The 12,399-nt window shown below is 35.7% G+C and overlaps 2 protein-coding genes across 3 annotated transcripts in view; both read right to left on the bottom strand.

The window, feature by feature from the left end:
- Positions 1-12,399, bottom strand: part of Rgs22 (regulator of G protein signaling 22) — a 104,892-nt gene that overhangs the window by 86,495 nt on the left and 5,998 nt on the right. For both annotated transcript variants that reach the window (XM_023699959.1, XM_023699958.1), the window contains exon 2: positions 7,397-7,459. The gene's annotated coding sequence lies outside the window, so the exon portion shown is untranslated. The remainder of the gene's footprint in view (positions 1-7,396; positions 7,460-12,399) is intronic.
- The window catches only part of Fbxo43 (F-box protein 43), a 43,208-nt gene continuing 35,549 nt past the window's right edge, over positions 4,741-12,399 (bottom strand). Inside the window, exons 5-6 of the mRNA XM_012516659.2 lie at positions 7,397-7,459; positions 4,741-4,848 (exon numbers count right to left, since the gene is read on the bottom strand). Coding sequence (XP_012372113.2) covers positions 4,741-4,848; positions 7,397-7,459 — 171 coding nt within the window. The remainder of the gene's footprint in view (positions 4,849-7,396; positions 7,460-12,399) is intronic.

A 12,399-nucleotide genomic window follows, 5' to 3' on the forward strand; every position in this document is an offset into this window, starting at 1 on the left:
AGAGAGAGAGAGAGAGAGAGAAAGAAAGAAAGAAAGAAAGAAAGAAAGAAAGAAAGAAAGAAAGAAAGAAAGAAAGAAGTGAAATGTGGTTCCTGCCTCAGGGTACACATAATTGAACAGGAAAATAAGTATCCCCTAAAATCTTTGAAAGTACCCTAAAAGGACAATTGTTCTGAAGTTGATCACAGTTGGTTTTCTTCCAACATGGAAATGAGTCATTGCTTCTTTCGTTCAAGCTGTACCAAAATATTTACTATATATTTAACATTTAGGTCCTGAGACTTCACGATAAAATGTCTGTGACTATGCTATTGAAAGGGAGGAAGGAGGAAACCCATTAATGAGCTGGCAGATCCTCCTCTTGCATTTCACTCTTACCTGGATAGCAGCAGGATAGACTACTATATACAACAAACAATAAAACAAAATTTCACTCTTTAAACCATCCTGCTCTCTCCAAGGAACATGACTAGTTCAATCTGTAAATAATGCACATGTACTGCCAACATTACTTCAATGTGTAAGCATGTTAGAATTATTTAAAAAGCAGTGTGGTGGCACCTAAGTGTCCACTTAACTATCTTTAGGAAATTAAGGAAAAAGTGTAGAGAAAGTAGAATTCTGGAGTTGTGTCTTGAAGAATGAATAGACATTCAGAGAAGAGAAATTCTACAAAAGAAAGTGCAAATACATCTAGATACACAAGCACAAAATAATATGGCACTCTTAGTGAGTTGCAGACAGCATGGCATTGCTGGTTTAATAGAAGAAGGGAGAACAGGATATAAGCCTGGAGAGAAAGGCACAGGACCATCATCAGGGTGCTGCTACTACATACTATAGCTCTTGACTCTGGTTCTAGAGTGTGGTCCCCAACCAGCAGCCTCAGCATCAACTACTAGGAACCTATATGTAGTGCCTTGGGTCCCTTTCTAGAATGAGAAACCAAGGATGGGACTCAGGATTCTCAGTCTTAGCAAGCCCTTCAGATAATTCTACGGCATGTTCAAGCTTAATAAGTATCACTGCTTTAGAAAGAGGGGTTATACTGAAGTTTTTAGTTGAAGAGAGGAAAAATCCTGGTTAAGACAAACTCCAAAGCCAGGTTCTGCTCATTCTCTCATGCTGACTCTCTGCACCCATCGAGGTTCTATACACAGAAGGAAGAACCTTCCACTTTTGGTATCACCCCACTGCTTGCTGCTTGTTTAAAAAGCATCTCTCTCACACATCATGTCCTTTGTATTTACCACTTCCAAATTTAACTATAAAATACTTATAGTTTAGTACGTATATAAATACCATGCAGGATAGGGGAGATAGAAATGAATGATACAGGAAGAAGTATTCTGCCCCAGAAGCTGAGTAGGCTGATTTAGACAACACTCAGCTTTTAATCATATGACAGGAAAAAATCTTCAGTATGAGGCTCATACCAAATTCTCTCCAAGCTGTTACAAACTGCTCCTTTCTTTACTTAATTTTCTTTTTTCAAGGGTATCATTTTCCAAATGTTCTAAAATGAATTGACCTGAAGGTGGTGAAAGCTAACTTTGTAGTACTAGTCATCCATGTGCGAAAAATATTTTCACAGAAAAAGCAAGTGCATGAAAATATTTTTACCACAATAAATTGCTGGTTCCACATTTCTTTGAAAAGAAGGGGAAAAAAAACCTGTGAATAATTAGTGATGTGCTTAAACTGCCAGCCCAGCACCACTGAAACTTACCGGGTGCCAAATTATTTAGCTGAACAGTATTTAAATTAAAAACTAATGACTAGGTTAATTTAATACATGTTCATCTCTGCTCCAACTCTGTCTCCACTAATTGAGCTCCAACACTATATTTTAAACATGCATCCCAGTCAGTGAACAGAAAACATCTGAGTACTTGGATATAACAAGTCAGTTACCAATAAGAACTTTTCATCTAAGTTTTATTGTCACTTTAAATGTTTAACTATAAACTGTTTACTAGACATTTACCAATAAGAAGGAAGGAATAATTTGCTACAAAATATATAGGAAACATCCTTGGTTAATAAAATGAGTTACATTTGCTAATGTGTTTATGTTGCAGTTATAAGGTTTAACAAAACGCCCATAAGTATAAACACTGGACTAAGCAGTTGCCTAGAGCTCTGAAGACACCTTTAGAAATCTTTGTCCGAGTATGTAAATCCTTGCAACTGTGCATCCAAACCTCTCTGCCCCTTCATCCTACTCTTTCCCCAATATCTACACTCTCTTTCACTCTCCAGCTCCCCCTTACCCAACAATCCATCTAGCATGTAACTCCTTCATAAAGCTGCAAGAAATTATAATAGTTTACAGATTTTTAAAAAACGTGTGGAGAATCAGTCCAAAAAAAGAAGTTATGGTAAAATTCCAAAAGCACATAGTTAAGCCTGGTCTGGCAAACACATGACATACCTATCCTTGCAAGGAGTGTATAGAGCAGGCCACCCCTTCAGCTTCTGCAAACCATAAATGTCACAAACATTCGAAACCACCCACAGAGGACCAACCTAAATCTATGTGGGCTCATCGACTCAATCCCACAACAGTCACTGAGCATAAAATGCACAAAACAAAACCAAAAGGAAAAATGTTTTCACACTATAGCACAGAAGAAAACTTAATAAGCAAACATTTGTCCATAAAGGGTTGACAGCAACAAAAACCTCCCAGACACCAAATGAAAACAATATCTGAATGTGAACTTGGCACAAGAACAAACAGAATGAAGTTATGAAAGCTAGGATTTGGAAAGTGCCATAATCATTTATAACAGTGGCAACTGTCCTGGATTCCCCTCATCAAAAAATAACATGGAGGCAGGCTACCAGCCATCAATTTCTGGATCTTACAATGTGTCCCAAGGGTGTGATGCTGTAATGGAAAAAAACACTGTAGGTGCCAGAAAGCCTAAGTCCTAGGCCCATTTTTGCCACAATCCACTTATGGGACCTTGAATATGTCACTGAAGATGTGAAAAAAGTCTCAGAAATCTCAAAAATATAGATGACCTAAAGGTCCTTTAATCTGTATCTTTACCATTGGGCTTAGATTGTGGTTGTTTTTGGTGGGAGGTAGGGCTCAGGTAAGGAGGGGAGGCAGGAGAAAGGCTTAGAGGGATTATTATTATTAGTTGCTGTTGTTTTCAGTGCTGGGGATTGAACACAGGGTCTTTCTGCAGTGAGCTACATCTATAGCCCTTTTTAAGACTGGATCTCACTAAGTAACAAGTTGTCCAGGTAGGGTTGGAACTTGTGATTCTCCTGCCTCAGTCTCCCATAGTGCTAAGATTATAGCTTCTTTCCCCTAACACCTGGCTATTTTTAAGGATTTTACGTGGAAGATGTACAAATAAAAACAGAATCATCTTCAAGAAGCTTTGGGAGATACAGCAAGAGGAGGCTTTTTTGCCCCCAAGAAATTTACAGTATAACTTCTGAGATAAAATAAAGATATAATCAAAATTTATTTGGTTGGGTAAGTTCAATATTCCACACCAGGTAGGTAGGTAGTAAGTATTTCCCTATATAGTATTCAATAGATGATTTCCTAACTTCTTCCTTCCTTCCTCCCTCCCTCCTTCCCTTTCTTCTTCCTTCCCTTCCTAGATATTTCCCTTATACAACATTCCTACAGAATGATATCCTAACTTCTTTCTAAATACCTTTAATCACATGGAATTTACTTTCACAAACCAATAGATCTTATTGTTAAAAAAAAAAAAAAAAACACACTTGATCGATTCCCTCATAAATGTGGCCTTGGTTCTGCTGTTTAGTTTCACAGAATGTTAATCCATCTTACTCAATCAGATTCTTAAATATTTGAAAATATTACTCCATTCCACCTATATCACCTCATGCCATGCCAAGTTAAACATCACCCTTCTTTCAATCCCCCTTTATCTGATATAGTTCCTACAGCATTTCCCTGGGTCTGACTTGGTGAAGCAACTCAACATATGGGACCAAGAATGGAATACAATATTTCAAGTATGGTCTGACAATTCCACTCAATTTTAAGGCAACATTTACTGACTGCAGCACCAGACTAACATTTTTTTTTATCTTGTACTTCTATTGAAGAACCATAAAAGTACATTAGCTTTGTTTATTCTGGTTCATTTCACACTACACATCAGGATAAAAATGAGACAAAAGTCTATGATCCCAATGATCAGTTTTAATCCTCTGTTGCCAGTTCTGTGAACATCATAGGGTAGTGGAACAATCAAAACTTTTTGAGGGCCAGGTATATAGGTCAGAGGCATAAGTGCCTACCTGGCAAACACTAAGTCCTGAGTCTTGGAGCCATGTAACCCTGGATGGACCTGTCATTTACTAGCTGAGTGACCTCAAACTGGAAAAACATTGGTTCTCTTGCAACTTTTCAAGCACATCTCTAATAAAAATAAAATTTTAAAGGCAAAGTTACTGATTTGTGTGGCATAAGAGATTATCCTCTAGATTGACAGTGAGCCACCAATCCAAATAGTGATTCCATGTTGTGTTTTGGAAATGAAAGAGGAGATGGTCTAGTTAATGAAGGAAAAGGAATGAGAAACACTAATTTTAATATATATTACATCATTTCATAGCAGTCTTGTAAAGCAGTTATTTTCTTTTCACAGGGAAATAAATCAAGGAATGAAGTAAGTGATGTAAGATCACACGAGCAATGAGCAGAGGCCAGGATCAGACAGTGTTGCCTCGCTCCTGTTTCTAAGTGTCACCTAGTGAGCACTGAGCATGAGAAGAGTACGTGTGGTCACAGTAGGCTGGTGGCTTAGGACAGCAGAAGAGTGTACACAGTAGCACAAGAATACGAAGCTAGAGATAAAGCAAAAAAGATTAAGGCCAGATTGGCAAGGGTCTTAAGTCCCATACAATGAATGCAAAGTGCAGTCTGTAGACTATAAGAATCAACCTTTACTGACTATATTTAGTGAATCAACTCAAATATTCCAAAACTAATTTCACATATATGATGGAGTCTTCAGTGAAGGGGGATATCATTTTAGACAGGGTTAGTGGGAACATTTTCTAAGAAGTGATTTAAGCAAGGAGAAAGTCATAGGAACATCACATGGAAGAGTGCTCCAGCCTGAAACACTGAATTCTGGTATATTTATATATGAGAAACATGAAAAAGTCTATTTAAGTTGAAAAATTAGGTTAAAAAAAGGACAGGAAATAGAGCGCAAGATTTTATTCTTAGCGTAAAAAGAAGCCATTAAATAAGGTTTTAAACAGAATAGGAAGTAACATGATTCAAATTATTATTTTCTAACACTGAATGAAACCATAATACATTAAATTTATTTCTCTAAAATTCAAGTCCAGGGCCAGGGGGATGGCTCAGTGGAATAAGCACTTGCCTGGCAAACGCAGGGGCCTGAGTTCAATCCCCGGTTCTGAAAAAAAAAAAAAAAAAAAAAAAGACAAGCTGGAGGGCCTGAGTTCAAAACAAAAAAAAAAAAAAAAAAAAAAAAAAAAAAACCTACAACCAACAGAAACCACAGTCTGTTGAAAAACATACAAAATAGTAATGTCTATTTTGACTAGATAGCAAGATTGTGGTTTAATTTTTCTCACTTTTTGGTAAATTTTCTACATTATTGCATTATGTATATAATCTAAAATAGATTTTTACAGAAATGAAAATTAGGGAAATTTATTTAATTTCTGGTGCAAGAAAAGTCAACATGATCTCAAATCTTGAGACCTTAAAATTTAAATGTTGAGAAACTGAAGTTAGATTTACACAGTCAGTTTGCTTTTTATAAAATCATAGTCCTATGTATTTTTAGCAACAGCAAGAGGACCAAGAGATGGAGCGGATAGGAGGGAGGACAGGGGAGGGGGAGGTAAAAAGAATTAAGATGTGCTATGTACGTGAATCAACTCTTCATGATGAAGGTGATCATTATGTACTATAAATATGGACAAATAAAAAGTTTTTATTTTATTTTTTTTTATTTTTTTTAAATAAAAAGTTTTTAAATGAACTCTTTTGGGAAGATGAAGAGAAATTATAGAAGCAGAGGAAAGATTACACAGTCTAGAAGAGCAATTTTGTGGTGCTTCTAGGTTTCTTATAATATACAAGTGATGATGAAGGAATCAGACCAAACAAGAACTACTAAGTGTCCTGTACGTAATTCAGATCTGCTCCTGAAAGAAACAAATGTGACTTGCTGTTTCAATGTGCCACACTGGTTCCGGAGACCTAGTTATGCCAATACAGGAGAGATAAAGAATTTCCTTTGGAAGGGAAAAAGAATCACAAAACAACAGATGTATAAGCACATATCTGTCTATAAGAACTAATCTAGGCAGAAGACATTACCAATTATTAGGCTTTAAGGGATTTAACATTTTGTGGTCCACTTTTTCAAAAATGATTTGAGACTTCATATTTTAATTTTCCTAGATAAAAATTTTATTGAAAAAAGTTCATTTTTCTATAATACACAATGAAAATTATTTACTATCTTCTTCATTTTAATGGACATTCCTGATAAATTTTATTTCTACATGACAGTATGGTCCTTTTTTGAACCCTCATTTCATGTTTCCCAAGTCCTTTAACATTTAATTCTATCAGTCATTACTGTCTGAGACTAGAACTCGATTAACTGGTATCCACTTCTCTTATACCAACAACAATGTCCTGAGTCTTACTACTAATATAAAATTGTAGCTGCCTTAAATGCAAATTGCATTTTAACAAGCTGGCTTGGTAGGTGCACACCTGTAAGCCTAGTATTTCATAGGCTGAGGAAGGTGGCCATGAGTTTGTGGCCAGCCTGGGCTACATAGTGAGTTCAAGGTCAGCCCAAACAATATGAGACCCTGTCTCAAAACAAAACAAAAAGAAAGAAAAATTGCATTTTAGGGGCTAGGGAGATAGCTCAGTGGAATAAGTGCTTGCCTGGCAAGCACAAGGTCCTGCGTTTGATCCCTGGTACCGCAAAAAGAAAAAAAAGGAAAGAAAAAGAAAGAAAGAAAATTTGCATTTTAGTATCTGTTGATGAGAGTGAAAATAATTGCCTATGGTTAAATCATGTCCTTGAGTTTTATTCTGTCCTTATCATTTCTGATCAAAGCCTAATATGGTGCCAAATACAACTGTGTTGGATTCTCCAAGGAATGTTTTCTGATGCCCAGCACAGCTCTAACTTTCTTCTGTAAGAATAACTTCTAATTACGGTTCAAACCCAAATAATTAACTCTATAAAAAAGATATGAACTTTACCAAAATACCTCAATCTTTCAAGAAAATGTTACTCTGGATAAATTTGTCCCACAAAATAATTTAGTGATTAAAATATTTTCCTTTGATGATATAGTCAACATAGCATACTAGAACACTCACTGGAAGGCTTAGGAATTCATTAAAATAGTCCACGAGGAAACCATCTGTTGCCAAAGAATCTTCCTGTAAAAACATAAAAGCATAAAATTATGATTATAACTGTCTTAAAACATTCCTATATTATTTAATTTTCTTATCAATTTATTACAATGTAGATCTTCAAATCTTTTTTTAGTCAGTCCATATTACAACCTCACTATATATATAACACAGTGCTACAGACTCTGGAAGGAAGGAATATGAAAACAGAATGGAGATTACTCCTAAGAGATTATGCTATTGTCCTGAACTGAAAACCAGAACACATGAATAATTTGGCCCAAAATTTCAAGGAAAAAAAATATAGATCTCAGGCAGAGTCAACAAAGACAGAAGTAATGAGCAATGTTGGGGTTAAAAGGAATATACATTTCTTAATCGACCAGTGGAAATGATAAACTAAGTGAAGCAAATCTTTTACTGCTCTACCTCTGAATGAGATACTTTGTAATTTAGTTCCACTGTGTTTTTGCAAGAGGAACTTTGACAATGTATGTCTTCTAAGCATAAAGATTGGTACATTTTTTCCACAACTATCTCATCCAATGTAGCCACTTTTTAAAATGGCAAAATTGAAAATCCACTGTGAGAACAAAGCTCTCTTCCAAAGCATAAAACACCTTATTAGTAATTGTTTCCATTGTGTCAAAACCATATTGTGACACACACTTGTACAGTTCATGTGTTTATTTTGTTATTCATAATTGTATTTCAATTTTGCAAATCTAACATGAAAGTTGACCAAAATGACACAATGCTATGATTTCCATATGGCTGATTTTCTTTTTATACAGTACTGGCCAATTTTTTTAAAAATTATTAAAATATTATGCTATATAGCACAGTATATTGATACCTATCTTGGAAAACAGAATTTCACAGTAATTTACTGCCAAGAGTAACTAAAGTGTCAGAAAAGAGTTATAAGTAATCCTCATAGGATTTATATAAAGAATTTATATAAAGGAACTTACTAGAAGTCTCAATTGATTAAAATGATAAGAAACTAAGGATTTAATGAGTCTATGACCTTATTATTAGTACCTTAATAGTATATGTTCAAATAAAGTTCTGAGTGGCAAAGGTCTAACAAAGCGTAACAAAGCAGATACTATTTGAGTGGAAGTTATGGTGCTAGTATCTTTCAGAACTTTATCTTTCAAAGTAACTTTAATTTTATGGACTATATTTAGAAAAGCATCTGTTAACTCTTCTGAGAAAAAAAATCTTATACTAAATACTTTCTCGTGCCAGTCCCAACCCCAGGGCATGCTGAGATGGCAATTGGGACTGAGTGTGGTGGCACACGCCTGTAATCCCAGCTCTTGGGAGGCTGAACACAGGCGGATCACTACAAATTCGATCCACATAGTGAGACCCTGTAGACTGTTACTAAAATATAAAAAATAAATAAATAAATAAATAAATAAATAAATGCTTTCTCTCTCCAAGGTAGAAAATATTGTGTTACAATAAGGGCCAGTACCGGATCACATGATAAAACAAATCCATAGATGGGAAGTGTGTGTATTTTTAATTAATAATACAATTACAGTCCATAGTTTTTGTAAAATATGCATTTTATTTTTAATTTTTGGTTATAGTACAGAATGTGTATTTCATGGTACCTGGTGGGCCTATATATTGCTTGGAATTTGACAAGTCACACAGCCAGAAATTTCTAGACCATCCTCAGACTCACACTTCTAAGAAACTCTAATTCAACAAACTATATATAATAAAGCAATTATTTTGGTTTTTGTTTTTCCTTAATCCGTTTCAGACAAATGTAAACTTCTTTAAAATATAGTAAGAATCAATTACTAGGAAGCAAAAGAAAGTACATTGCAAAACTTACTAAATTTAAGAGTTATAAGCATATTCTGTCAAACTGCCATAAAATGTACTTACTTTTGATTTCTGAGTTCATCTCCTCACCACAGAACTGTGAATTCTCAGTAGTCCTCCCCTAGCTGCTGGGTAAATCTATATCCTAGCATTCAGTCACACCTTTGAGTTTGCACTTACAGACAACCATAGAAACTTAAAGTAATATTCAAATACATTAAAATCTGTATTTCTTTTCTAAAATTGTACCTTAACAATATTAAACATTTGCAATTCTGCTCATATGGGACAATTCCACTGTGGAAACTAGGTGTAAACTGCAAATACCCCTGCTCGATGCTCTTCTGTCACTTCAGTGGGAAGGCCTGCACTTAGGAAATAAAATAGTCTATTTCCCACTGCAGGGACTAGTTCAGTCAGTTCAAGTAGTAACACTTCAGTACGCAGACAGCCTTGTGAATGAATGACAGTATCATAAACCCTTTACTCTCCAAACCTTTGAATAACTACAACAAAATTAAAGGCCTTGATCTGAAGTAGCTCAATTATCCTCAATCCTCAATAAGTTTCCCCAATCCAATTATTCATATTTTAAAAAAATAAGTAAGTCTCCATATTCAGGCTAAATATCTTCCAAATAACTAACGAACTGGTAATGATTAAAGGTACAATCAAGAAGAAAATTGAGTTACAATCAATTCCTCCATTACATCATTGCAGCACCCTGATTGCAATATTTGCAGCACAGATTCTCTGTTGAGTGATGCAATGGAAGGTAGAAACACTTCGCAGAACCGAATATACTCTTGAAAACTATTTTTTTCATGTGTTACAGGTGTGCCATCTGTGCAAGTGAAGTCAGCTTTTCCATTTCTAGTCCAAAGTTCTCAGATTTCTTACTAAAAGGGAGTTAGGGAAAATAGTTTATGCATACTTGCTAATTATGGTAGGTTAACTTTTTTTCGCTTATTTTGCTGCATTCTTAAATCAGATGAATTACAATTTTTCACAGCTCTAAAAGATTCAAGATATACAAAGATTTTATAAACAAGGAAGAGAAAAAATAAGATGAATACAAATACTATAATCTAAGACATAAGAGAATTACAATAGGAACTGTTTTCTCCAAACAAGAGATGTCTAGTAGAATCAGAAGAGACTCAAGTGGAAAAATATAATTTGATGTTTTTTAAATAACTTCAAATTCTATATTTAGAAATACAAATATGAGCAGGAATTCAGGATACAGAGTGAAAGGCCAGAGAAAGAAGAGAGGTCAGAAAGCAAAACCTTATGGTGGTTGTGCCTGGGGAATGAGGACAAGAAAAACTGGGAAAAAGTTTGAAGAAACTTCATGGATTATAGAAATGCTCTATAGTTGATGAGAGTTTGATTACAGAGGTGTAGACATTTCTTAAAATTCGGCAAATGATACTGTCAAAATATTTGCATCTCACAGTGTATAAATTTTACATTGACAAAAGAATCATAAATTAACATTGAACATAATACATTGAAGTTCTGGGGCGAACTGTATCATGGATACAAGTTTTATTTTGAAGAGCAGAAAATATCTATTGGGGGAAAGAAAGGCTTTGCCTAAGAGGAAGGGGTCCCAAGTGGGTTGCCTTGTAACTTATTTTTAAAATGGAGGAAAAATAAGATAGGCTGATAGATGGCTGACAGTACAGACAGAATATAAAAATAAGCTGCAAAAGTTATGCTGTGAAATATTGATAGATGTATCAGGTTCACTGTACAATTCTCTAAACTTTCCTATACTCTTCCCAAAATTTCATAACAAAATGTTAGAGGAGGTACTTATGTCTATGGAAACAAGATCAGGTTTCTCTGTGTCTTACCGACAGCACAGCCTTCTTTGCCTCCTTGCTCTAGACTAAACTGCTGGTCCTCCGACCATCTTCTGACCATTACCCGGCATCTCATCCACTACAAGTCGGACTGTTGGGCCTTCCAGTTCACTCTTCTGTCCATGAGAACCAAGCTGCATGGTTTTTTGATCTCCTTACTCACACAACCCCATGGACCAGTTTTTTTAACCACATCAAAATTAATACCAAGGATCCATTTGTCTGAAGCCTTTTGAAATGGCTTGTGCTGAATGCAGTTTAGCTCCTGCCCATCCGTTCAGTCTTATTCACTCTAACATGCTTCAGTAACAGCAATGGTTTATTTTGCACATGTTGATTATTCTGCCCAGAGAGGTTTATTCTCCCCTATTCACCTACCTCTCTATTCTCAAAAAATCAGGAACAGTCTGTTCTTCCTCTGTAAAAACTTTTATTTTATTTTATAATTGTCTTATAATAACTTACTCTGTAATTATCTAATAATCATTTTATGACTATAATTGCCAGTGTGTATATGTCTTACCCACTGAATGGGGAACCTCTGGAAAAAAAAGAACTGTTTCTTAAGTTGAAAATTCCTAATGCTTTTTAAAACTGTTTGTTTGTTTTGAGAGAGTGTGTTCCTTTATAATTCCACCTAGCCTTGAATTCACTTTGTAGCCCAGGTTGGCCTTGAACTCACAGTGATCCTCCTGCCTCAGCCTTCTGAGTGCTGGGATTATAAGTGTGGACCACCATGCCTAGCTCTAATGCCTTTAGATAGCAGGGGTTCCCCCACCCTCTCTTTGGTAGTACTAGGAATTGAACCTAAGGCCTTTACACTGAGCTACATACTCAGTTCTTTTAAATTTTTAAAAAATTTTGAGACACTAAGTTGCCTAGACTGGGTTCAGCCTTGCAATTCTCCTTCTCCCCTCAATCCCCACAGGAATGCACCACCATGCCAGGTTGCCTAATGTTAGTTAAATGAGTGCTTAAAAAATTGCACAGAAGATATGAAACCTGAACAGACTGATAACCTAACAAAGACTTTTAAGAGAAAATTAATAAAGAGACATGGTGAAAAGAGAAAACTAAGATGAAATAAAAATGCATAAAGACTGCTTGGGGGGCTGGTGAGATGGCTCAGTGGTCTAAAGCACCTACTTAGAACAAGCTTAGCAAAGCACAGAGACCACGGTTCAATCCCCCAGCACTACATGCCAGCCAGCCCTGCCCCCTGGTGGGCTGAGCCACACACACACA

Source organism: Octodon degus, unplaced genomic scaffold (assembly GCF_000260255.1).
Source record: "Octodon degus isolate 3935 unplaced genomic scaffold, OctDeg1.0 scaffold00118, whole genome shotgun sequence".
Lineage (NCBI taxonomy): Eukaryota > Metazoa > Chordata > Mammalia > Rodentia > Octodontidae > Octodon > Octodon degus.